The 25,909-nt window shown below is 48.9% G+C and overlaps 1 protein-coding gene across 5 annotated transcripts in view; it reads left to right on the forward strand.

The window, feature by feature from the left end:
* The window catches only part of Chdh (choline dehydrogenase), a 31,308-nt gene extending 5,896 nt beyond the window's left edge, over window positions 1-25,412 (forward strand). For 2 of the 5 annotated variants that reach the window (XM_087587657.1, NM_198731.3), the window contains exons 2-8: window positions 18,467-19,235; window positions 20,116-20,267; window positions 20,941-21,070; window positions 22,014-22,148; window positions 22,455-22,597; window positions 22,995-23,097; window positions 23,636-25,412. In XM_087587657.1, coding sequence (XP_087443783.1) covers window positions 18,518-19,235; window positions 20,116-20,267; window positions 20,941-21,070; window positions 22,014-22,148; window positions 22,455-22,597; window positions 22,995-23,097; window positions 23,636-24,054 — 1,800 coding nt within the window. In that variant the 5' untranslated portion in view covers window positions 18,467-18,517 and the 3' untranslated portion in view covers window positions 24,055-25,412. Of the gene's footprint in view, window positions 1-10,939; window positions 11,133-14,201; window positions 14,306-16,902; window positions 16,992-18,466; window positions 19,236-20,115; window positions 20,268-20,940; window positions 21,071-22,013; window positions 22,149-22,454; window positions 22,598-22,994; window positions 23,098-23,635 lie in introns of those variants that run through there. The other 3 variants (XM_087587661.1, XM_087587658.1, XM_087587660.1) reach the window with 3 other exon arrangements.
* Window positions 25,413-25,909: the final 497 nt, after the last annotated feature.

Genomic DNA, 25,909 nt, shown 5'->3' on the forward strand with positions numbered 1-25,909 from the left:
ACGAGGAGGTGGCTTGGTGCTCAATAACAGGTATTAAGTAGTAGGCCGGTGAACTGGGCTTCAGACCACATAGGCTTTATGGAACTTTTGTTCTTAATGTAACCCAAGTGTTAGGGCAAAAGCCTGGCCCCAGCAGGCTAGGCTAAGCCACACACCCCTGTATGTCAGTTAGAGATGAGAGGTGAAAAACGGAGAGAGGAGGTTGAATCCATGTGGCCACATTGGGGAGATTGGGTAAAGAGCCCAGTGACTTCCCTGAACTAGCAAGATGCATCTATATGGATATTGAGGACAAGAAGGCTGCTAAGACAGGTCTTTGACAAGCGCAAATCTAGACAGGAAAGCCCGTCTTAGGAAGCAGCTATGAAGGAGAAGACAGAGCAGAGGTGTTTGTGCTGGATTTGGAAAACCCAGGAGTAAGGTTGCAACAAGAAGCCCGCTTTGGAAAAGATGAGATCTGAGACCCACTCCATGGACACACGCTGTTGCACAGGCTTCTTGCACTACTCTACTTCTGTTGTAGAGGAACAAATAAAAGTTTTTAAAGAAAAAAAAAGAATAGAGGCGTGCAGTTGTAAGGAAGGTGTGGTCTGGTTGGTTATTGTCTCTGTTCTGATTCTGCAGTGTGGTCTAAAGATTACTGATTGAGGGGAAAACAAAACGATCCGGGTCACAGCCTCACCCAGGGACAATGGCCTCGCCCAGGGACAACTGCCCTCCTCTGGGGTTGCTCTGCCCCATTGGTTCTGTTGGTGGTGGAATCCAGGGTAACTAACTTATCTCTCTGCCCCAGTCTTCTGGGGGACCAGATAGTGGATGGACGCGCTCCCCAGTCATTTACACAGCTCTGCAGAATCTAGCAGAAGCTCAACCCGAAGTAAGCAGGACACGCACACGTGAAGGCAGAGAACCCAGGATTTCATCCTGCATTTAATTGTCCTGTGAGCCCAAGAGGGCGTGAGTTCTTTGTAGTAAGATCCATTTCCACACTGCCTATTGCCTTCTGTTGTTTCTTAATGAAGTCCTGGAAAGACAGCTCTCTCTGATGGACAGAACTGCTGGGTAGGCTCCAGCATTCAGGGCGCAGTTTCTAACATGCTCGAACTTCCTGTGGTGAATTCACTTACCTATTTTCAGATTCTTTTAATTTCTCATGGTCTCATCTTAAAACACGTTGAAAATTGACCCCAGCAATAAAGCAAGCCACTGAACAGCTGCAGTAAAGCGTCTCCAGAAGGCCTCAGGCTCCTGGGAAGAGTGAACAGGACCGTGTCCAGTCTCTAAGCTTGTCCTTCAGCCTGGACCAGGCCTCTGCCTCCCGCCTTAGTGCTTTCTGCCCCTCCCTTGTGGATGATATTTGAGATTCTCAGTCTACCCTGGTTGAAATCCTCCCTGGTATGAAAATTTGAAAGCATATGCAAATTTAGCAAGAGAGAACCCAGGCGGTAACTCCTGGGCTGTTCTCTGGTCTAAGTTTCCTGCCCTCCTATCCCCTGTGGGTAACCCTTTTTTTGTTTTTTCTTTCACTGTATTCTTTGTGTGCTTTTTACAAAATGCGTAATCTGCCATGTAAATGTCATGTAGATACAGGATTAAGGAAATAAAGGCTCGAGAGTATCTGCCCCACCCACCCACCCCACTCCCTGACGGTTTTTGTTTATTTCTGAAAAGGTGTTAATGCGTATACCCCAAGACCACTGTCATATCTGACAGACAATGGTTTCCTATCTTCCTCAGATCTGAATTCTTGTCCCCAGGATCTAGGTAAGAGCAGCATGGCCAGACACGAGCAGTGTACAGACCCCTTATTTCTCTCACAAACTTATCAAAACAAAGCAGATCCTCCCACCACATCCCCCACCATTTCTAGTTACTTGAGCTTTTTTTTTTTTTAAAGATTAATTTATTTATTACATATAAGTACACTGTAGCTGTCTTCAGACACACCAGAAGAGGGCATCAGATCCCATTACAGATGGTTGTGAGCCACCATGTGGTTGCTGGGAATTGAACTCAGGACCTCTGGAAGAGCAGCCAGTGCTCTTAACCACTGAGCCATCTCTCCAGCCTGAGCTTATTTTTAAGAAATGCATGTGGTTTCTGTGCACGATGGCCCTGTTTTCTGTATTTTCTATGCTTGGCAGGCATACCTGAAAACAGGATGTCACTCTAGTGTAGGTATCAATTAGCTTTACGGTATTAAGACTCTATCCCCAGATGAGGAGAGGAGTCCCTTGTTGTCAGTCATCTTCTTCACACGATGTCACCTAGGTGAGGTCCAAGCTGACCCTTACCTGTTTCCTTTCTCACTTCTTCTGGTTCCAGGGACACCCCAGCGGCCACTGTGGGGGGATGTGGTGGGGAGAACAGTGGCATCACTGAGTCACTGAGGACATTGTTAGGATGCTGTGGGGAAGCTTCGAGGGAAGGAGTGTGGAGCCTGAGCGGACAAGGTCTGTGGGGTGGGCAGAAGCAGATACACATCATTTAGAAGTCAGTGTTCCTCTGTACCGTGGCTCCCGTGCCCACCCCTTCCTACTTTAGGGGATGTTTTTACTCTCCACCTGCTTCTGTCAGTCTTAATGAAACAACCCCCCTTCCCGTCTCCATGCTGGTCCCTGCTGGGTACAACTTGATAACTCAAGCCCACCAGGCTGCCAGTGTCCGCAGCTCTGACATCTATGCTGGGCCTGGCACAAGAAGGACCTTTAGTTCCCCTGAGGAATAGTTCATTTTCCTCTTGTTGTCCTATTACTGCCCAAGAGCCCAGAAACCGAGACCTACCCTTGCTCAGCTGGGGCCACACTGTACCATGTCCCCAGCTGCTCTGAGATCCTCTTGGCTGTTGGGTCCACTCGCCCATGTACAGGACAGCACAGCACAGCTCCGCTCAGCTCCTACTTGGAGCGTAAGCACCATCCTTGAGCTGACCTGAGCTGCGTCCATTCCCTTCTGCTGGTCTCTTACCTCTGGGAGAGCCACCCAACAATAGCTTTATTGCATCCTATCTTCTTAATACACCGTGGGCAATTGGTGTCCCCTCCATATAAGACTTCAAGGGAAAGAGGTGGCAGGTTAACCCCTCCACTCCCCACACACAGGAGCAACATATCCCCTGGTTTGCAGTATAATGCGTTGTTGTTAAATATCGGCCCGCACCTGTCCAGATAAAGCACAGCAAAACCAACACCAACAACGGTTCCACTTGGAGAGATTTAATGGGAGAACAAGACAAGGGGAAGGGGCAAGAGAAAGAAGAGAAACGAGAAAGAGAGAGAGAGAGAGAGAGAGAGAGAGAGAGAGAGAGAGAGCAGAAGTTGTCTATCTTTTATTTGGAATGTGATGTAACTACTCCCAGGTGAAGTTGGGAAATGAAGCAAAGGAATACTGGGGATGTATGGCCATTGCCATGGCAACAGTGACCAAATGGTGTCACTGTTGGAGGTAAAGGCAATCCCGGCTACCAACATAATGGTTGTTTCTCTCATGACTGGGACCAAATTTCCAACAGTCTAGAAACGGCTTTAGAGTGGAGAGGTTTATTTTGACTCATACTCTGTTAGGGTGGAGAAGACACAGTGGCTGAGTGGGTCAGCTACTGGTACCAGAGCTTGTAGCAACGGCTCTGTGCAGGATGCCAACAAAAGATGCCATCAGGCAGAGTGGGCTGGGCTATAGCCTCAGGGTCCGTACCCAGTAACCTATTGCCCCAGCCGTGTCTCCCTATCTCAGAGGTTTTACAACCTTCTAAAGGCAGCGCTGCCAGCTGGGGACCAAGTGTTCAGACACATAAGCCCAGCAAGGATAGTTCACATTCACACTGGAAAAGCCAAGTGAGCCTGTAGCTCCCCAGGGCTCCCCAGAGAGTAGGGATGAGCACAGAGAGCAGATTCATTCTTGAATACAGAACCCAGTGTGTCACCTGAACTGACCCAGGTCATGCTCCAAGGGCAAGGCCCTGGGACATGCGGTATCCTTGAAGAGTTTTCTTGGCAGCTTCTGCTCCATGGATGGGATAAGCGGAGGTGGAAAATGAAAGAAAAGACTCCATTCAGAATGGCGGGAGCAGACTTTCTTGGTGTGAGAGGTTTGATGCCCCAAACCCTGTGACTCCATGGAAGGATACAGAGGAAGGAGCATGCAGTGTCTAGGAATCAATTTCTGTAGTGGAGAGTAGAGTGGAGAGGGCCTGGCTTCACCTGTGGAGGGTGAGAGGGAAGCCAGACGGCCTGCTTTTCTGACACCTCCTGGCTCCAAGGTGTTGGGAGGGGCTCCATATTCCATTGACAACAGGTTTCGTTGACGCCTTGGGCCTATTTTATGGCCCTCATTTTGGGGTAGGGAATTTCCCTTACCCCATTTCGTCCCATCCACAGTGTCTTGACCAACAGAACCAGAGGGTAATCTGCCTGTGCTACAGGGGACAAGAGGGCCTTATTCTCTGTGACCAGACATCATCTCTCGGAGGCCAAGTAACTTGCTGTGTGGGAGATGGGTCTCTCTCTGCTGTGTTGTCTGCTACGTGGCTGTGGAGAGAGAGATTCTTAGGAGGAGAAATCTGAGTTTAAGAGAATTATGGTCCTATACGGATGAAATTAAAAATCAGTGCTTTGGGGGCTGGAGAGATGGCTCAGTGGTTAAGAGCACTGGTTGCTCTTCCAGAGGTCCTGAGTTCAGTTCCCAGCAACCACACGGTGGCTCACAGCCATCGGTAATGGGATCCGACGCCCTCTTCTGGTGTGCCTGAAGACAGCTACAGTGTATGCATATAAATAAAGTAAACAAATCTTTAGAAACAAACAGACGGGGATCTGTAGTCCTGGCCTCTTGGTTCTGTGAAGCTTCACGGAGCCTCCAGCACCCAGAGACTGTCCCATCTTCCAGAGAGAACGCACCAGATCACCACCTTCCCGGTAGAAAAGATGGGGAAGCTGAACCATTAGTGAAATGCCTTTGTCCTGTGAAATGCAATCCTTCCCTGGCTAACTGGAAGAGGACTGAAGGAAGAAATTCCAGTAAGAGGTGGGGCTACCTCCCCCTTTATTAGTAACCTCCCGGCTGGGAGCTTAGGGAAAGAAGAAAGCTGAAAACGCTGGAGCTGGCTATTTCCTTTTCCTGGGTCCGATGACGCTGTAAAGCGTGGCAGGGAGCAAAAGGTTTCCTGTTTCAGTTGTTTATTCTTCTCTGTGAGTTTAGGACAACTCTTCCTCTAGTTACAGGCGAGGTAGGTTGCACAGCAAATAAGTCACAAAAACAGAGCCAAGCATGCATGTGCCATGCAATTCTTCCATACAGTACTGGGCCAGTGTAAGAGCTGATGTTTAAATGTTAATATATGTATATTTTAAAAAGAAAGAAAAGAAACAGACAAATTTTCAGCCTTCCAGGGTTATGGGTTTGCAATCTCAGCTCACTCAGGAGATAGAGGCTGGAAAATATCTGAGATCCTGTCTCAAGAAAACAGGATACTGGGGTTGGGGATTTAGCTCAGTGGTAGAGCACTTGCCTAGCAAGCACAAGGCCGTGGGTTCGGTCCCCAGCTCTGAAAAAAAGAAAGAAAAAAAGAAAAAGAAAACAGGATACTAATAAGAAAACAAAACTAGCAAACAAAAAACAAACAAAAAACAAAACAAAGACAAAAAACAAACACAAAAAAAGAAAAGGAAGGGAAATAGATTTTTGAAGAGAGTGCCTTAGGGTTTATTAACATTTAATTCTGCCCTTTTGTCAAGACATTTATTTACATAGCCTACGTACGCTGACCTCCAACTCTCCATGAACCCCCGTGTCTCATCTTCCCGAGGACTGGAATTACTGCCATGAGACAACCCACCCCACTGGCAAAGCTTTTTTTAGTTAACTAGGGTGCCCAGGGCACGCAGCGAAGAGCGTGTCACCGTAGCTCTGGTCTGTGTATGTCTAGGTAGCCATGGCCAGGTTATGATCTAGACCTCCTGTGTGCCTACTGCCTGGTGCCTCCTGCCTGTCAAAGCGCAGATGTATAGGCCTGCCCCTGTTGCCAGGAACAGTTGGCTCTAGGCCATGTTCAGGCCCATCCTTGAGTGAGCATGTGCTGCGGCCAGTATTACAGGGTGCAGCACACGGAAAGCGAGACTCAGCAAAGTCCCCGGTGAACGTGGTCAGTGTAGACTCAGGCTTCTGCAAGGCTGATCCGTCAGTGAGGCCAGAGGACAGGGAGGAGTGAGGCAGTTGAACAGAAACTGGGACAAGTACCTGGAGGCAAGGTCATGCGTGCCAGGGTCGAGTATGTGCTCGTGGAACTAAAGAGCAGCCCAGAGCTGAGTGGGAGCAGAGAGGGACCAGCTAGGCAGGCTTAGGAACAGCAGGGTCTCTGAGGCCATTAGGAAGCTCTTTGAGGGAGTTGGGTTGCCAGGGACGGAGGTAACCGTGAAATTCCTACTGGAGCCACTAGACCATATGTCTCAGCTCTGAGACTGAGACTCCAAGCTGAGCCGCCCCGGCGCTCACCCAGAAACACTGTAGATGTGGGGATGAGGTGGTGGTGCCGCCAGCCAGGATCTGCTGGGCTGTAGGAGGGCAGCCAACCCTTTGTCCTCCCTGGCTCTGGCGTGAGGGTTTGGTGCCTCACGCTCATGTTCACCATTGTTCAGATTGTTACCTTTTGGCTGCCTCGGTGTGGGTTAGTCGGTAGGGTCTGTGGTGGAGGTAGGTCTGTCCTCCGACGACTTCTTGGGGTTTGCTTCTCTTCAGGCAGTAATTGTGAAGATCCTTGCTGTCCTTGTCCCCTGGGAGACTTAACCCATGCCCAGTGCTCAGCACAGGCAACTGTGTCTCTGGTCGGTTTGATACATGGGACAGTGTCCCTACCTGATGACATAGAGGCTCTTCCTAATGGCACAAACCCACTTTCAGTTGGCACCCTCATCTGGGTCCTCAGGAAATTAAAGTACAATTCAAAACCTGCACTAGAAGGCCAGGTGACAAAGATCATTTGATCTACCCCAGTCCTCCAGTTCTGAGAATGACTTCCAGCTTGGTGAGGGTGACTGTGGCCTCTAACATGGGTTTACCTGCTAGAATCAGTGACAGGTTTGAAGACCAAATAGCCTGGGCAGGGCTGGGACTTACTGGGAAGCAACTTTCCTGAGCCTTGAAACCCTTAAGTAGTTGAGCTCTGGACTCAGGTCTACCTGAGTCTGTCTAAGGTGCTGGGGCCATATGGTCACTATTTAAATGTGTCTCTGGGACCCTTTTGTATGGATGGCCGTACTTTTTAGTAAGCAGAACCCTGTTTGTAAGTTTTGAGGTGGTAGTTTCTTTGTGGTGTTAACGACCCAGGTCGGACCCCCTGGTGCTTTTGTTCTAGCCTTTCAGAAATCCTTTTAAATTCCTGGAAGTGAGACGCTGAGTCCAAGACCTTAAGATCCCAGTGTGCCCATTATCTCCTGGGCAGGCTTACTACTCCCCAACTAGGCCCAGAACAGAATCGGTATTTGTCAAGGAGTCCGAGTTCCTGAGGCTAAAACAGCTCCTATGCTTGGCTAGGCTGTGGGCATGGCTGAGTACGCTCAGTGTTCTCCAGAGCCAGCTCTTCTTGGATGACTGAAAACCAGGAGCTCTGGGGTCCGTGGGTCAGACCCTAGTATAGTATGTACTTTTATGTACTGGGAGAATATTAAGACACACACACACACACACACACACACACACACACACACACACACACACACACCAAGGAGGGGGGTGCCGTTAGGAGCCCTGCTCAAAAGGTCTTTCAGATGGTTTCCAGTGTTCCAGCTGCACAGCTCCAAAGACAGATTGTATTCCAAGTAAGGGACTCCTGAGACGGTGGATAGCGCTCTATTCTGGTTCCCGTTCCTTCATAACCTAACACCATCCCAAAATCGCCAGACTGTGTGGCTGGCTGGTCATGGACTCAAAACCACAAGCAACTGAACGTTCTCACCACAAAGTTGCACACACTTTTCAATGCCCAGTTTCAGTTGCCAGCTGGCTTAGATCATGCTTTGGAGACCCGTGTGGCAGCAAACACAGCAGCAAAGCAGCAGGGGGTGGTGGCCCTGGGTTCCAGGTCCTCCATTTAATGTCCTCTCTGCACACCAGATCCACACAGATCTGTGGCTATCTCAGGACCAGACCCTAACTAACCTGAGTTGGGGGGCAAGGGTGTCACGGTAGAGGAGTGGAAGACTTTGCATGTGGTGGGGGATATGGTTCTGCAATACCTGCGGCAAAGGAAAGGAAGGGAAACTGAACCCCGGGAGGAAATCCTCTGCCTTCTCATCTCCTCAGCAGATCCACACCTCCTGGTGGAAGGCCCCTCCGTCTGTCCGCTTTAATACTGTCCTTTGCTTCAGGAAATAAAGCACAGGAGGTACTGCTGGGACCAACATTGGGGTTTAAAGCTCAGGCCCTGTCCGGACAGAACACACCAGACCAACGTGGTTCCACGTGGAGAGGTTTAATGAGAGAAGAAAAGCAGAAGAGGGGAAGGAACAAAAGCCGGTCGCGGACATGAGGGGGGAGGGGACGGGGTATGGGGAGAGAAGGGAAGAGAGCAGAGAAGAACGAAGAGAAGAGTAAGAGAGAGCAAGAAGGAGAGGAGGGGGCAAGCAGCTCCCTTTACAGTCCAGCACAGCTGACTGTTGCCAGGCAACCGTGGGGGTGGAGCTTAGACCGAATACCAGCAGATGCAGATTGAAAGCTTTCCACGTGCTCACTGCTCAGAGAAATCGCTGTTCTCAGATCCCTCGGTTTGACTAGATGACTTGATTTAGTTGTTTGATGTCTTTACGACAGCATTTGGCTTTGTACCCTAAGCCAGCCTGAAGCTGCTGTACTTGGACCAGCGAGCTCTGTTTGGATGACTGAGCCAGGAGGTCCTGAAATTTTTAGACCTTGCTCATGCAAATAACAGTCGCGTCACAGCAGCCACCCACAGGGCTGGTGGCGCCCTGGTTTTGTTTTTGTTTATTGTTGTTTAGTTTGTTTTTTGTTTGTTTGGTGAGGGATGGGGAGTGGCTATTTAATTCACTTTTAAGTTCACTGTGTTACCTTACTACTGTGGGCCGTTCCCACAATTCTTCAGCTAACCAGGCAGAAGCTTTGTTCCCATTAAACAGTTTTTTCCCTTGTCCCCGGTAACGTCTAATCCACTTTCTCTGTCTACAGAGTGACCTATCCTTTGGGTATCTGGTTTATTTCCCTTATCGTAATGCTTTCGTGTTTCAGTTATTTAGCTTGTATCAGATTCTATCCCTTTTTAAAGATGAATAAGATTCCATTGCCTTATCTAATCATCAGATTGCGCAACTTGGCATCTCTCCGCTTGGTTATTGTGATGAGCACTAGTGTGGCATTGCCAGGCATTGCTCGGGGAGTGTGCCTTTCATCCCTTCTGGGAATACCTACAGGGTAGGATTACTAGACCATGTAGTAACTCTATAACTTTTTGAAAAACCTGTAGCTTGTATCCCCCAGTGGCTAACACTTGGCTCCCTCGCAGCAGTGTACAAAGGCTCTTAACTTCTGGCCTTCCTGGCAACTCTTGGCTATTTTCCATTGGTTCCGTTCCAGGCATACTAATGCATATGAGCTGATACTTCTTGGTGGCTTTGACTCGCCTTTCTCTAATGACTGGAGGAGGCTTAAGCGTCTTTTTGTGCTCCCTTGCCATCTTCTTTAGAAAAGCTGACTATTTAAGATCTCTTCTGCCTGTCTGTGTCCATCGGGATTTTGCTGTTGTTAAGTTCCAGGAGTTCTTTGTGCATCCTGGACATTAGTGCCTTGTCAGACAAGAGGCTGGCAGGTGCTTTCCATTCTGTGGGCTTGTCGTTTCGCTTGGACTTTGTTTTCTGAAACAGAGTCTTGCAATGTATCCCTGGACCTCTACATAGATCAGGTCTGCCTCACACAGTGATCTGTGTCCACCTTACGCCCTGTGTGCCTTTGCTCTTGCCAGAGTCCTTTGATGCCCAAAAGTGTTGTTAACATTTTGCAGAACTGAAATTTATCTATTTTTTCTTTTATTCCCTATAATTTTGGTGTGGTATCTGAGACACTATTTCCAAATCTAATGTCATGAGGATTTCCCCCATGTTTTCACCAGAGTTTTATAATTAATTTGTGTGTATGTGGTATATTCACATGTGCATGTTCACGTGTGTGCACATGTGTGTGGCTGTGCATGCATGAGGCCAGGGGTCAATATCTGGCGTCGTCTGTAACTCTGCATCTTATTTATTTATTTCATAGCTTAGGCTACTCCAAACTCAAGAGGTCTGCCTGCCCTCTACCTCCCGAGTGCTGGAATTAAAGGCATGTGTTTCCTCGTCAGACAAGCTAGGGTCTCTTATTGAACCCACAGCTCCTGATTCAGCTGGGCTGCTTAGTCATCAAGTCCCAGGGGCTCTCCTAGTTCTGCCTCCCTATCAGTGAGATCAAATGCACAAAGTGCCACATATGACTCTGTGTGTGTGTGTGTGTGTGTGTGTGTGTGTGTGTGTGTATGTGTGTGTGTGTGTATGTGTGTGTGTGCGCACGTGTGTGTGCTCTCACTCCACGTGTGTTGAGGGACACCAAATAAGAACTTCACTCTTCACCTTTTTCCCTCTGAAAAAAAGTGAACCAGCACTTGGATGGTGGCCAGCAAATTCCCATAATCCTTTCTTCATGTTCCAGAACTCTGGGTTACAGACACGTGTGTGGCAGTTCTTACATGGCTACTCCAGGTCCTAATGGTTGTATAGTAAGCACTCTACTCACTTGAGCCATCTCCCCAGCCCCCTCCACCTGACCTTTTACATAGGTTCTGGGAATCCCAGATCCTCAGGCTGGCACAGCAACCCCTTTCCTGACTCGGCATCTCCCCAGCTTCTTGGATTGACTTTTGACTGTGGCAAGAGCAAAGGTCCAAGTGCACACTCTAGCCTGTGGCTTGCTTCCCAGGTAGCATTTGCTAAGACCTCTGCTTCCTCATTGAATGATTTAGGCTCCGGTTAAAACCCAGTTGGGCCCTCTATGCAAGAACACGTGTTTCTGTATTGCTGAATTAGTTCAAGTGTCTCTGCTTCTGACAGCACTGCAGTTCTTGTGACTATGGAGCTGCAGTAACTTAAAACTCCAGAACCGTGAGTCTTTATTCTTCCTGGGATTTTAGTTTGGTGTTTTTGTTACTGTTTTCCTGCTTGGAGTCCCCTGGGATCCCATATAATCAATTAAGTAGATCTTCCTTTTTCCTTCTTTATTTCTTTTCATTCTTTCATGTTTGTGCATGTACCGCTGTGTTCATGTAGAGGTTAGAGAACAGCTTGTGTGAGTCACTTCTCTGCTTTCTGCATATAGACTCTGGGCTCAAACTCGGGTCGTTAGGCTTGCTGGCAAGTACCTTTACCTGTAGCCATCTCACTAGTCCCCAAAATGAGTTTTTCTACAGCAAAAAAGAAATGCCACTGTCACTTGGTAGAAACTGGGTAGGAACTACGTAGTACTGGTATCTTGACAACAGTAATTCTTACAATCTATGAATGTGGGATTTTTTTTCTATTATTCTTATACCATTTTTTGTATTTTTTTTTAGCAACATTTTATAGTTTTCAATAACCAATGTGACAGTTAATTGTGATTGTCAACCTGACAGGATTCAGAATCTTCTAGAGGCCATGTTTCTGGTTGTGTTAGAGGGGGCATTTCCAGAAATTTGACAGGGAGGCAGGAGCAGCGGCCTTAAATGTGGGTGCGACTATTCACAAGCTGAGGCCCTGGACTGAACAAAAGGCCAGCAGAGGCCAGCATTCATTCCTTTCTTCTGCCTAAGTACAAAAGTAAGGAGACCAGCCACTTCGCACCCCTGCCTGAGTTCCTTTCCTTTTATGATAGACTGTATCCCCTCAAGCGTGAGCCAAAGTAAAACAAACACCCCTTCTTTCTTTTAGTTGCTATTGTTAGATATTTTGTAACAGCAAGGATAAAGAAGCTAATACAGTGTTGCTTTTAAACCTTTGGCTAAATTTAGGCCTAATCTTTTGTTCTCTCTGTCTCTGTCTCTGTTTGTCTCTGTCTCTGTCTGTCTCTGTCTCTGTCTCTGTCTCCCTGTCTCTGTCTCTCTCTCTCTCTTTCCCCCTCTCCCCCACCCCGTCTGTCCACCCCCACCACGCGTGTGTGTAACTAAGTGTTTTGGCAAGAACTTGCAACAGTATGTCGCTTCTGTTCTTAGTCGAGAAGCTTTCTTGCTGTCAGTGCCAAGCATAACCCTAAAGCTCACCAAGTTCAATGCTTCTCTGTGAGCCAGTTCATCTTCATCAGTTTCCTCCATTGTTTTTCTCTATCTCTGCTCAGATCGACAGTGTTTCCTTCCCTCTGCTAGCCTTGGTTTGGTTTGCTCTATTTTCTAGTTGTTCGCAGGATAACGATCTTCCCTCTGTTTGAAGATGCGACTCTGAAGAGCCTGATAACGCTGCTCTCGCCTTGTTGCATAAGTCCCGGTGTCTCGTGTGTTCTCCTTCATTCACTGCTCTCGCCTTGTTGCATAAGTCCCGGTGTCTCGTGTGTTCTCCTTCATTTGCTTCACATATTTCTAACTTCCTCTGTGATTTCTTCTCTGGCACACTGGGGTTTTAGAAGCATTAATCTCATATTTTTGTGAATTCTCTTCTGCATATTGATTCCTAGTTTTGGTCCACTGTGTTCCAAATAGATTCCTGGTATGTTTTCTGTCTTAAAGATTTATAATCTGTCCTGGAGTTTGGTTTTTGTACACTTGAGAAAAAAGCACAACAAACATGCTCCTGTTGCTGGGTTGAGCACTTTGTATACATGTTATGTCCAATTGGCTGATAGTGGATTTTCTTCTATTATCGTATTCATCTATCATTATCGAACTCTGAACATTGAAGTCTTCAGTTATTGTGCAACTATTTTCCCTTTGACCCACTTGATAGTCAGGACATTTATTATGCACACTTAGCAGTTTATGATGTGTGTATTTTATGTGACAGTCCTTCATCTCAGGCACAGTCAATGGCTTGTCCCTTCCTTCTCCTGACAGTGTCTTAGTAGGCATTTTTCTTTTTCTTTTTTTTTTTTTTTTTTTTTGATGAGATCTGCTTTACCAGTCTTCAGTTTTGTGTTTAGGTTTTTGCCTTTGGCACCCTATCTTAGGAAATCATTGTCAGTCCCCGACACTGGGCGTTTCTGTTGGGTTCTAGGATTGTTTTTATAGCTTTGTGTTGGGTTTGCGATCCATTTTGAACATTAAAGATACGGCAGATCTAGCTTCCCTTGTGTGTCTCAGTGGTTCTGGCGCCCTCTGTGGAGTAGGCCATTTCTTCTCCATTCTGCTGCTTGGTGGATGGATCTGTTTCCATGACATTGTTCTGAGCTCTGCTCTGCTCTGTCGATGGTCACCTGTTTCTTTGGCCATGGCGTACTCTCCGTCACTCCAGCAAGCCTGGAGTTCAGATAGTGTCAGCCCTATAACTTAGTTCTCTTTGAACATTGTGTTGACTTTTTTGAGGTCTTTTGCATCTGCATATAAACTTTGGATCAGGTTATCGATACTTACAAATTTTGCTGGGATACCAAATGGGATTGCACTGATTTATAAGTTAAATGGTAAAGAACAAAGACAATATTGAATCTCCCTGCCCCAAAATATAGACTATCGCTCTGTCCAATTGCAAAGGTGTTTTTGATTTATTCCTTCTCATTTGGCACATTCAATTCAGTGGAATTGTGTCTTCCCTTCGAGTGGTCCAGGCCCACTGCTGGCATATCGAAGTGTGACTGACACTTGTATCTGGCCTTGTCTCCTGAGGTATCCCTGGAGCAGCCTGTTGGCTCCAGGGACCTTTTTAGTCAGTTCCTCAAATTTTTTACATAGAAGACCATGTTGGCCAGAAGCGTTCGTCTTTCTTCCTAATCGGAATGCTTCTTGAGTTTCCTCCTTTGACTGCTGAGCCGTAAAGTCGAATGTGATGCTAGAACTGGTGAGAGAGGGTGTCTTGGCCTTGCTTCTGATTTTGGTGGGAAAGCTTCTGGGTTCCTTGCCACTATAGGGGTTCTGTAGATAACCTTTTTCAGGTTGGACAGTGGGAAGGTACTTTTTAAAACTTTTGCGTAATTCTGTATCTCTTTTTTCCCCACCTTGTGATAATTGTCTTTGTTTCTTCCTCCCTTTCTTTTATTTTCCTTTTTTTTAGACATGGTCTCACTATGTCTGGCCTGGAATTTGCTATGTGAACAAGACTGACTTTGAATTCACAGAGATCCATCTGCCTCTGCCTCACAAGTACTGGGATTAAAGGTGAATGCCAGTTTTAACGGTGTTTCAGAACAACAACAACAACAACAAAATCACACAATTACTTATGTATTTTAAATCTGGTAGAAGGCATAAGAAAGAGTTTGCTAACAGAAAAAAAATTTTTTTTCTATATCCCTAATTACATCACAAATATCTGTGAAGTTCAACCTGGTGATAGTCGTGTTGTTTTGTACTTGAAATGACAATTTGCAAAACTGGAAAATTGAGAGAGATCTAAGAGATGATAGAGTGTAAGTTGGCCCTGGCTAGAGCTGTTCAGTGAGGAAATGGAGCCCTGTTGTTCTCGGGCAGGTGTTCCTGGCTGCTACTCCCCTCTGGGTGGCGCTGCTGTGCTCTCCTGGTTGTTCACTGAGCGCTGCTCTCGTCTGCAGCCATTGATAGCTGTGGCTTCTGGTGTCCTTCTTCTGCCCATTCCATACAGGGACACTGCTGTGCCCACCTCCCTCTGCTTGTGACATCAGGACTCAGGACTCCAGTTTCTCTTGCTGCTCTCGGCCCTGCAATGACTTCCGATCCCCCACTTCTGTCAGACCCTTTCTTTTCTGGGTTAAGATGATGGTGTCTGCACTTCCAGTCAGAACATGAGTGCCCCCGTTTGCTATAATATCCTCAGGACTCTTTTGTTTTAGGAGCCTTGGCTTTTTCTCTATACTGAGTCCCTGAATATCCTCTCCTGCTCTTCTCTTCCCTTTATTGTTACTAGCCGCTGCTTTCTGAAGTCTCAGGAAGGAGAGAGGAGCGGGAGGAGGAAGAGGAAGAGGGGAAAGGGAGGATCTGGTGTGTATGTATGTGTGTGTGTGTGTGTGTGTGTGTGTGTGTGTGTGTGTGTGTGTGTGTTTATACTTCTGCCCTTTTATAACTTTTTCTTTTTTATACCTTTTTCTTTTTCTTACCCCGCCCCCAAGTCTGTCCAGTCTCTTTGAAGCTTCTGTTTGGTTGCCAGTGACTTTAAGAAATCAATGTAGGGGTCTTTTTCACCATCATCTGTGTCTTCTGCCTTCTGTCCTTCTTTCTCTTTGTCTTCTTTAACTCCTGGTGGGGCAGCATGCATGACCTTCAGGCCATTCTTTAGCCATCCTTCCCCTACAAGGTCCTTGTTCTTGGAGGTACGAATTACTACACGGATCCTTGTTTCCTTTGGTCACATGATATTTTCGGGTCTGCCATCCTCATGTTCTTGATATTGGATTTGGATGAAAGTCCCTTTTTGCACATGAAATGGATGAACGATTATCTCATTTTGGAATCTGAGGTAGGGAAGCCAGCCTGCAGGTCTGTGAGGGATATAAACAAACTCAGGGCCCCATGAACTGATGTTCAAATGTGAAATGTTTCAAATGTGAAATCTGGGGGTGAACCCCACTTGAGTATGGTACATAAGTTTTTTTTTAAATGTAGAGCTGGAATAAAAAACACTAAAAACATTTAAGATTTCTCTCTTTCTCTCTCTCTCTCTCTCTCTCTCTCTCTCTGTCTCTCTGTGTGTGTGTATGTGTGTGTGCATGTGTGTGGTGTGTGGTGTGTGGTGTGTGTGTGTGTGTGTGTGTGTGTGTGTGTGTGTGTGTGTGTAAAACAGAATGGCATGGCATGTGTGTGTGGAGGTCACAGGACAGTTTGTGGAAGATGGTTCCCTCCTATCATGTGGTCTCCAAGGACTGAATACAGGTCTTCCTCCTGAGAGCAAGTACTTACCTTCTGAACCATCTTGCTGGTACAAAATACCTGGAATCCAGTTACTAAGACGTAGTTGAGGGGTTTTTCTTGCCTGGCCACCTTCTCCTCAAACCCCCCATTTCCCCACCCGCTGTACTGGCCCCCTGTAAGACCCACACCAGGATACGTATTCATCTTTGTTCATAAGAGATACTGATCTGCAGTTGTCTTTGATGTTTTTGGCTGTCTGGTTTTGGTATTAGTTTGATGCTGGCCTTTTAGAATGGATAAAGACGCATTCTCTCTGTTTCCTCTGACAGAGACTGGAGAGAATCAGCACATGCTCACCCTTATGTGTTTGGGGGAACTTTCCTACCATCCATTGCTTGGGGTTTGCTGCTTTGTTTTGAAATGTTGCTACTTATTAGTTATTTACTATGTATATTGGTTTAGCCTCGTACCTTGCTTCTTTTCACAGGGTGTGCATTTTGGCACATTGTTTCTTTGACAGAACTGATCTATTTGTGTCTAGTTCTCCTGCTTGGACTCCACTTATCCACACTTCAGCTTGATGGTCTAAAAGCTCCCAAGTCCCCGTTCTTTTCTTCTGCCCTTTTTCACTTCTCTCTTCACATTTTCATCCAGGAAAATCTCTTCATCCCTATCTTCAGTGTTACAGTTTTCCTCCTGTTACATTTAAGCAAAGCTCCTTTGTGCTTTTTCTTGCATTTTTTGTTTTGTAAATCAAATATATCATTCCAAATTTCTAATTTTTTAGTGAGGTGTGGGGGTATACAATGCCACAGTATGGACATAGAGGTCACAAGATAACTTTTGGGAGCTGGGGACCTCTCCTTCCATATATTGGAGCAGGGTCCCTTTTGTTTCTGCCGTTTATGTCTCTATCTCTCATCTCACTGTAGGAGTGCTGGGATTACAGATGTGTGCCACTGTGCCTGGCTTTTATTTACCTGGGTCCTAGTGACTAAACTCAGGCGACCAGGCTTATGAAGTAAGTGCCTTTGCCCACAGAGCTATGATACTTTCTTGAATGTCTTTTCAGCATGTCCATTTGTCAACTAAATCATTTCTAATAGCTGTGATCTTGACTTAGGAGCCAGGGAGTCTGGTTCTGTTGCATGCTTTCTTTGTAAAGAGTGTATTTGTGTGTTTCCAAAGTGTTATGGAATACCAACTTGTGTGTAGCAGTCTAACGGAGATGGGTAAATGGTGTCCTCTTATAAGGGTGCAACTATCCTGGCAGGGCACTTTGAGGAAAATGAGTCAATCTCTTGGAGAGCTGAGCACTGGGCACTGTTACCCTGTGCCATGTCATAGGACCTGGAGCTGGAGGTGGGGGGGGTGGGGCTCTGCAGAATTCTTGTTCCAGAAGACTCTGCCACTTTTTGTCTCATAGGTGTAGGCCTTCCTCTGCTTCCGGGAGGGCCCTGATTACCTGATACGGGGCTGAGGGAAAACTAGGGGGATTTGTCATGATCTTTGTCTGGGCAGGACAAGATTGACAAGACTCGTCAGCCCCTTGCTTTCAGCTCTAGTGTAGATTAGAGGTTGTTGTTGGGGCTGCGGAGTTCAGATGCTGTCGTCACCAGGAGTTCAGTGACATACTTAGGCTCTTCTCAATCTTTGCACCAAGCATGTGGGACCCTGGTGAGAGAAGACCCATAAAACGTCAGTGGCATATTTATACGAGTAACATCGTAAGTACTGAGCAGGATGCATTTCCATACACACATCTATTTGTGTTTTACAACCATTGAAGCAGAGGCTGTGACTTTGAAAGAGAGCAAGATGGGGTACACGGGAGGTTTGGAGGGAGGAAAGGGAAAGGTCTCAAAAACAAAAGAAACCAACATTTTTTAAAGGCCATTGGCTTTACTCTGTTAAAGCTACTGCTTTACAAGGTGACCTTGCAAAGTCACAGACCCTGTGACTCTGGGTCCTGGTGCATCCTGGGATCTCTCAGACTGTGAGCTCCATAGCCTTGGTCCCTCAGCCTCAATGGGTCATCAAAGTTACTTACTTTATCCCTCTCCATCTGGAGAGCTTTTTATTATTTTTCCTGTGTATTCCTGTAATAAAATGCAATGTCCCATCTGCAGTAGGACAGTAGCCCCTTGTCTGTCAGGCTGGAGCACCTTCCTCCCATTTAGCAACCAAATGTCCAGTCTCTAAGTTCCTATGGATATCACAGGGAAGTAGTTCAGGGAACCCCCAAGCCTGTAGGGTGGGGGAGGAACCTCCCTCTTCCCCAACCCCCATTCTGGACTAACAGAACCCTAATAAAAATCCCTCCTTCAGGTTCTACCTCTCCAGGGCAGTGGCTATTATGGGCAGTGACTATTTTGTGCAATGTCCTTGCCCAAGCTAGGCAGGTCCTTCGCTATAGCAGCATGACCAACTAACTCCAGACTGTGTCTGCACATGCCGTGGAGTTGAGAGTCTCAAAGCCGTTTTTTTCTGTTCTAGGACGAGAGATTTCCCACTCGTGTCCGTGGAGAGAGGAACCCGGCTGGAAGCATGTGGCAGGTCCTTAGAAGCTGGAGCAAAAGATGTCTGAGCCCACGTGGAGCCCTGGCTTGGGCTGCGCAGGGCCAGCCACGTCCCCCCTGCAGCTGCGCTGTTGCTAGCGCCGCCTCTGGGGGCAAGGATGAGTACACCTTCATCGTGGTGGGCGCAGGCTCTGCTGGCTGCGTGCTGGCCAATCGGCTCACTGAGGACCCGAATCATCGGGTACTGCTACTGGAGGCGGGGCCCAAGGACTTGTTGATGGGGAGCAAGCGGCTTCAGTGGAAGATCCACATGCCAGCTGCCCTTGTGGCCAACTTGTGCGACGACAAATACAACTGGTACTATCACACTGAGGCTCAGCCCGGCCTAGATGGCCGGGTACTGTACTGGCCACGAGGCCGGGTCTGGGGGGGTTCCTCCTCCCTCAATGCCATGGTCTACATCCGAGGTCATGCGGAGGACTATAACCGCTGGCACCGCCAAGGTGCTGAGGGCTGGGACTATGCACACTGCCTGCCCTACTTCCGCAAGGCACAGAAACATGAGCTAGGTGCCAATATGTACCGTGGTGGGGATGGCCCACTGCATGTGTCTCGGGGCAAAACCAACCACCCACTCCACCAGGCCTTCCTGCAGGCAGCACGTCAGGCTGGCTACCCCTTCACTGAAGACATGAATGGCTTCCAACAGGAGGGCTTCGGCTGGATGGACATGACCATCCACCAAGGTACCAATTGTTTGTTTTTTTTTTTTAAATATTATTTTTTAATGGACGCGAGTACACTGTAGCCCTCTTCATGCACACCAGAAGAGGACATCAGATCCATTACAGATGGTTGTGAGCCACCATGTCGTTGCTAGGAACTGAAATCAGGACCTCTGGAAAAGCAGTCAGTGCTCTTAACCAATGAGCCAGCCCCCAAGGCACCGATTTTTAATTTTCCCCCTGCTAATTATAGCCTTCCCTCCTGATCCCATCATGGTCAGTAAGTACCAAAATAAGGATTGTGTCAGGTTTGAGGGAGATGCCATATTCCCCATAGGTATCACAGGACACAGCCCAACGACTTGGGCATTCACCGTGCCTCTAGGTCACGTGGTACAGCCGAGGTAACTGTAGAATCCCCAGGGGCCTGCCAAACCTGGGTACAGCAACCAAGCCCTATAGCCACAGATCTAGGAAGCTGAGAGAGGTAGGGATTTCGGTCCTGTGGTCCGAACACAGTGGCCTGACTAGGGAGAGGGAGAGGGGGAGGGGAAGGGGCTCTGGAAGAGTGAAGGAACAGCTCTGTGTAATGAACGACCCGTGGTGTTGTAGAGACTTGCAGGTAAGCAAGTTGAGGCAGAAAGAGACAGCACAAGGCCATCTTGTCCCAGCTATTGCCTCTTTGCAGATGGATGCGAGTAGACACAGAGCAGGTAGTACCAGACCTTGCTCGCAGCGGGATAGAGCAAACCATGGGGCTCCAATAGCCTGGGTTTCGGGGTAGTGTATCCAGGTCACGGATACACCTTGAAGGCAGGCCTTGCATTGTCAAGGGCAGGACAATTTGCTTTCCCCAGAGGGGAAGGGCGGCAGGTCACACCTTATTTGTTCCATCCTGCAGGGAAGCGCTGGAGCACGGCCAGTGCCTACTTGCGCCCAGCGCTGAGCCGCCCCAACCTCAGGGCCGAGGTCCAGACACTTGTAAGCAGAGTGCTGTTTGAGGGCACGCGAGCAGTGGGCGTGGAGTACATCAAGGACGGCCAGAGCCACAAGGTGAGTTGACTTCCTGTGGAATGTGTGGGCCACAGGAAGGGGCAGGCAGCCACCTGGCAATCAGGCTTTTGCTCCTGTCTCCCAGCCACATGCGCTTGCCCCGAGGATGAGTGAACAGCTAGCTAGTAGCAATGGCAGGATTGTCCTTGAGGTCCCATAGACCAGAGGTCTAGAAGACCCCCAACTCCTGACACCTGCAGACTCCATGGTCCCTAGTGCCTCCATGAGCCTCTACCTGTCACATCTATCCCATGAGAGTTCCCTAGTACCTTCTACATGGTTTCAGGGCTCCACCAGAAACCATTAGATCAATCCTAGAAGTTTACAAAACCACAAGTGGAATCGTTCTATGGTGCTTTTCTTCACTCAGCAATATGTCAGAGACCGCCCTCCGCTGCCCTCCCCTGCCCAGCCCTGCCCTCCCTCCCCCCATCTCCCCCGCCCTCCCCCGCCCAGCCCCGCCCTCTCCTGTCCTTCCCCGCCCAGCACAGCTCTCCCCTGCCCTCCCCTGCCCTCCCCTGCCCTCTCCCGCCCAGTCCCGCCCACCCATGCCCATCCCCCCTCCAAAAGCCATATTCTCATGGTAATGACCGGACCTGGGTGCCTCTCCAAGAGGCAGGAGAACAGCTGGCTTTTCAAGTAGTGTGATCCCGTAGACCTCTGCCTTTTCCAGGCTTACGTCAGCAGGGAGGTGATCCTGAGCGGGGGCGCCATCAACTCTCCACAGCTGCTCATGCTCTCTGGTGTTGGGAATGCAGATGACCTCAAGAAACTGGGCATCCCTGTGGTGTGCCATCTGCCCGGTGAGCTCCCTCCCTGACAGCTGCCTGGAAGGTAGCTCTGTAGAACCCAGCATCCTGTTGCTTGAAGTGGGGGGTGGGGCGCTTCTTGAAGGCGTCAGATCCATCCTTCATATAAATCCGAGGGCCTCTGGGTCTCCCTGGACACTCTTATCCCTGGACCCTGGGGTCTTTGTGCTCTTTTCCTCCACCCTCCCTCAGTCAGCCTCTGCACCCTTTAGGAGAGCATCCTGCAGCAGGGCTAAGGTTACCACCAGGACGGGCCTGTGGTGTGAAAGGTCTATCCCCAAGATTTACTAGCTGCTCTAAGCACAAAATGAGGCCAGCTCAGGGCTCCAGAACCTCTATCCAGGTGAAGATCCAAGCTTCATGTTAGAAACGGTGTGTCGTGTCCCTGAGGGCTTTCCTTATCCTCCATACACAAGAGGCCGGCCTTTCATAGGGAGCTTTCCTTGAGAGAGGCCTATGAAAGGGGTCTGGGCACGACTGCCCAGTGTGAGCTTGAGCTTGAATGAGCTTAGGTTGTGTCTGCATAGAATGCTGGTACCGCTTCTTCCTTCAACAGACTGGGGGGGGGGGGGGAGAGGATGATGGAGCTGACAAGTGTCAATTTGGCCAGCACACACACAGTGACACTCACCAAGCGCAGTACCTGCTGTAATTGTGGGCCCTGTCCTTGGAGGGTGCTGCTGAGGAGGACTGATGGAGGGCACCTGAGTGGTTGCTGTAGAGAGAGACAGAGCATGTAGTTTTAGCAGCATCCGAGAAAGAGCCAGTCTGGTCTGAGAGAGCACAAGTAGTGTCTCGGGGAAACAACTACTCTAAGGCTGGGGTCAGGGTAGACAGGAACTGGCTTAAAAGACAAATGGACTAGAGGAAAGCTTCCAGAGCCAGGGGTTCACCTCTGTGTCGGCCATTTTCCCTAACGATTCCTTCCTGTGCCCAGGAGTTGGTCAGAACCTGCAGGACCACCTGGAGATCTACATTCAGCATGCTTGCACACAGCCCATCACCCTCCACTCTGCCCAGAAGCCTCTGCGGAAGGTCTGCATCGGCCTGGAGTGGCTCTGGAGGTTCACAGGTGGGCCTCCCTCCCGGAGAACTCGGTGGCTGTGGTCTGTGGGCATCATGGTCTTCTTCCTGACGAGCCAAGACAGGCCTCAAGTTGCTAGGAATAAAGTTAGATGACAATCACCCAAGTCAGTTTTCCCATCTGAAATGCTGGGTGTAGCTGCCTGGGGAGAAGAGGGAAATTATAGACAAACCTGATGCCAAGTCCCAAGCCCAGGTCAAGAAAGACATGGGGGAGAAGAGGGACATGGGGAAGAGCTGGGCCACCTGCTGCATGCTGACTGGCTCTTCTGCCTTGTCCCCATGTGACCTCCAGGAGATGGAGCCACAGCCCATCTAGAGACCGGAGGGTTCATCCGCAGCCGGCCTGGGGTCCCCCATCCGGACATCCAGTTCCACTTCCTGCCATCACAAGTGATTGACCATGGGCGGAAACCTACCCAGCAGGAGGCCTACCAGGTACGCAGAAAGCCATGGTTAGAGATTCAGCCTTCATGTTTCTCAAAAGAATAGATTTTCATGGTGTTCTCTGTCCCACCATGTAGACCTACGTTTAGTACTCTGCCCGTAATGGCTATGTCTGACTGGAAGAGGAAAGGGAGCCTAAACCTCACTTAGCCAAGGGAGAAAGCCCAGGAGTCAGTCCACAGGATGTGTGGAGGGCAGGATCTGTAACAGTGACAATAGGCAAAACTTCCTCAGCCCCGGGATCATCCAGGACCATTTCAGGCAAAGGAGTAAAGGCTAGACAGGATGGAGTCTGAATACCGAGTGCTGAGTCCCCACCCACAGGAACCTGGGGCTTCTCTGTAGCTAATGGAGATTACTGTAAACCGTTACCTCTGAACCCTTCTAGGTACATGTGGGAACCATGAGGGCCACAAGTGTGGGCTGGCTGAAACTGAGAAGCACCAACCCTCAGGACCACCCAATGATCAATCCCAACTACCTGTCAACAGGTAACACAGAAGCTACATTGTATCCCCTGGGTCCGCCATAGGTTCCCGTGTGTCCCTACTCTTTACCTTGGATCCTGCTGCCTTACACTGGGGTTGCCCTCAGTTCTGGGTCACACAAGGTAGCCTGGGCCTTGCTTTGCACAGCAGGACAGAGGTAACAGTTTCAGATCCATCTGTGGGAGGAACAGCTGCCAGGCCACCCACCTGGTGTCCCTGCCCAAGAGCACGCTGCATTCCCAAGCCTGCCTTTGTATGCCCCTCATGCCTCATGAGCGAGGCTTTACTCCCCACCCCCATGGCACGGGGGCTAAACAGCTACATGGTAGCAGACATAGATTACATATCTTTACCGCTCATTCAGAGATGCCAGACCTCAGACACACACATGGCGCTGTTTGTCTAGGATACTTGGTTGCCAGTAACTGCCTCTGGGCAGGTGACAGGCACTTGCAGCTTGGTTCGCCACATCCCCGATCTTTGTCCCCTGGTTTGGCCAGCAGAATAAGAGAAGGAGACCTCATTTATTTCTCCTCCACAGAAACCGATGTCGAGGACTTCCGTCAGTGTGTGAAGCTGACACGGGAAATTTTTGCACAGGAAGCCTTCGCTCCCTTTCGGGGCAAAGAGCTGCAGCCGGGAAGCCATGTCCAGTCAGACAAAGAGATAGATGCCTTTGTGCGGGCAAAAGCAGACAGTGCATACCATCCCTCCTGTACCTGTAAGATGGGCCAGCCCTCTGACCCCACTGCTGTGGTTGATCAGCAAACCAGGGTCATCGGGGTAGAAAACCTCAGAGTCATTGATGCCTCCATCATGCCCAGTGTGGTCAGTGGCAACCTGAACGCTCCCACGATCATGATTGCAGAGAAAGCAGCTGACGTTATTAAGGGATGCCCTGCACTCGGGGACGAGAATGTTCCTGTCTACAAGCCCCAGACTCTGGACACCCAGCGTTAAGACAAACAAACACTGCCTGAGGACAACAGAGGAACTCCTGTCAAGCCAAGAGATCCAACCAGTACAGTCCTGCCCCAGATAGTTCTGAAACTGTAGAAACTTGGGACCCAGATACCTCTATTCTTGGCTCAGACTTTCATGTTATCTGAGCAAATGAGATCATGGTAGCTTGTGAGGCAAGTCCCTTTCCCCAGTGTCTCTCTGAGGGCCCTCCACAAAAAAGCTAGCAAGCACACTGGGGCCTTCTTGCCCTCCTGGCGTGAGCAGTTAGGGATGGTAACTCTTGCCACTGTTTTTTTCTTTTCTCCTCCAGCCATCTCCGGCTCAGAGCTTTGCTTCCATAAGTGGGATGCTTCCTTTCCCTGGTCTCCCACCTGAGGTCACCCTGCAAAGGCAGGGTGGTTGAACTGGACTGGGCTCTCCAAGGAAGCTTTAACTGAAGCCAAGAGCCAGGCAGCAGCTCAGCCAGGGCTGGTTACCTGAGCTCATGTCCCTGACTAGAGGGAAGGGCAGCCAGCTGGAGGACATCTTCTCCCCCTCTTCACTCCTCTCCTGCCCTGATTTAAATCTGAAGTGTGAGGTGCATGGAGGAGGGCTCAGGTGACTGCATAACTCATGCCCACCTCTCTGGTTCTTGTTCTTATGAAACCGTCCAGAGGAGAGGCTTGCAGGATGTTGTTCAAGAAGAGGCCATTTGGGCCTTACTGCCAACGATTTCATTGTTTAACCCTTACCACAAAAGTGCAGGAACGTAGGGCCAGTCCCACCTGCTAGTCCCTACCTCATGCCAAGGACATGAGCCTACGAGAGCATTTCATGGTGGCCCAGGAAGTGGACCAGGCACCACAGCTACTTCTGCAGACCGTTTCTTAGTCTCTAGACATGGCAACAGACAGCATAGCACCGAGGCTGACGGGAAACAGCAGAGGACTTTGGAGTGAAAGATAAACCAGCCAGTGTTTGGGTCTTGGGTCAGGAGAGCGGATAGCGGCAGCGTTGACAAGAGTGCCTTGATCTGGAACGTTCGATGTGATCGGTAACTTACTTTTGAGCCAAGATGCCTCATCCTGACTGTCCTTATAAGAGAATGAAGACCAAATGCATTTTTAGACCAATTTTTCTGAAGATGTCCAAAGCCACCATCTGTAGTGGGGAAGAAAAAGATCATTGTGTAGAAATCACATTGCTGAGCGAAGAGTGGAGGGGAATAGCAGGATTTTAGGCTCTCCTATCCCAGGATTGACTGGTATGTGCTGCCTCCTGGACGTTTGAGTCCAGATAGCTGCACCTGAGACAGACCCTCTGAAGGGTTTTTTTAAAAAAAAAAAAAGTACAAACCATCACTTTTACTTTGAAAACCGGGCTTGTTTTGTTTCATCTTACCTGCTCCTTGTCTCCCCTCCCCTCCCTTTTTTTCCTGTTCCAAAAGAAGATCAAGAAAATCCTAGGTGTTAGACAGCAGTCATCCATAGCATCTTTAGCAGCATGGGTGCCACCCCTGGGAGGGCTATGCACTTCTCTCATACCTTAACATGATTTACCTACATAACGAAACAAGTTTCTGGAGACAAGAAGTGAATGTTACATGCCCAGAACTCACAGATGGCGTCAGGACAGAACCTGTGGTTTGGAGGGATCCCCACTGAAGCCCCGATGGTTGTTTTTGTTTCCAGCCCAAACAGAACAGACGAACATGCAGAAGAGTCCTGCCTGCAGTGCTGGATCAAATTCCAGGGCTGTCCGGAAGCCCCAGTGCCACAAGGGAGCCAGAGTGGTAGAGGGGTACAGTCCAGCTCCCGTTATAAAGTGGGGTTCACACAAGCAGTTAGACCGAGACTCATGGGGAACTGGACAG

The sequence above is a fragment of the Rattus norvegicus genome, chromosome 16 (assembly GCF_021556685.1).
Source record: "Rattus norvegicus strain SHRSP/BbbUtx chromosome 16, alternate assembly SHRSP_T2T, whole genome shotgun sequence".
NCBI lineage: Eukaryota > Metazoa > Chordata > Mammalia > Rodentia > Muridae > Rattus > Rattus norvegicus.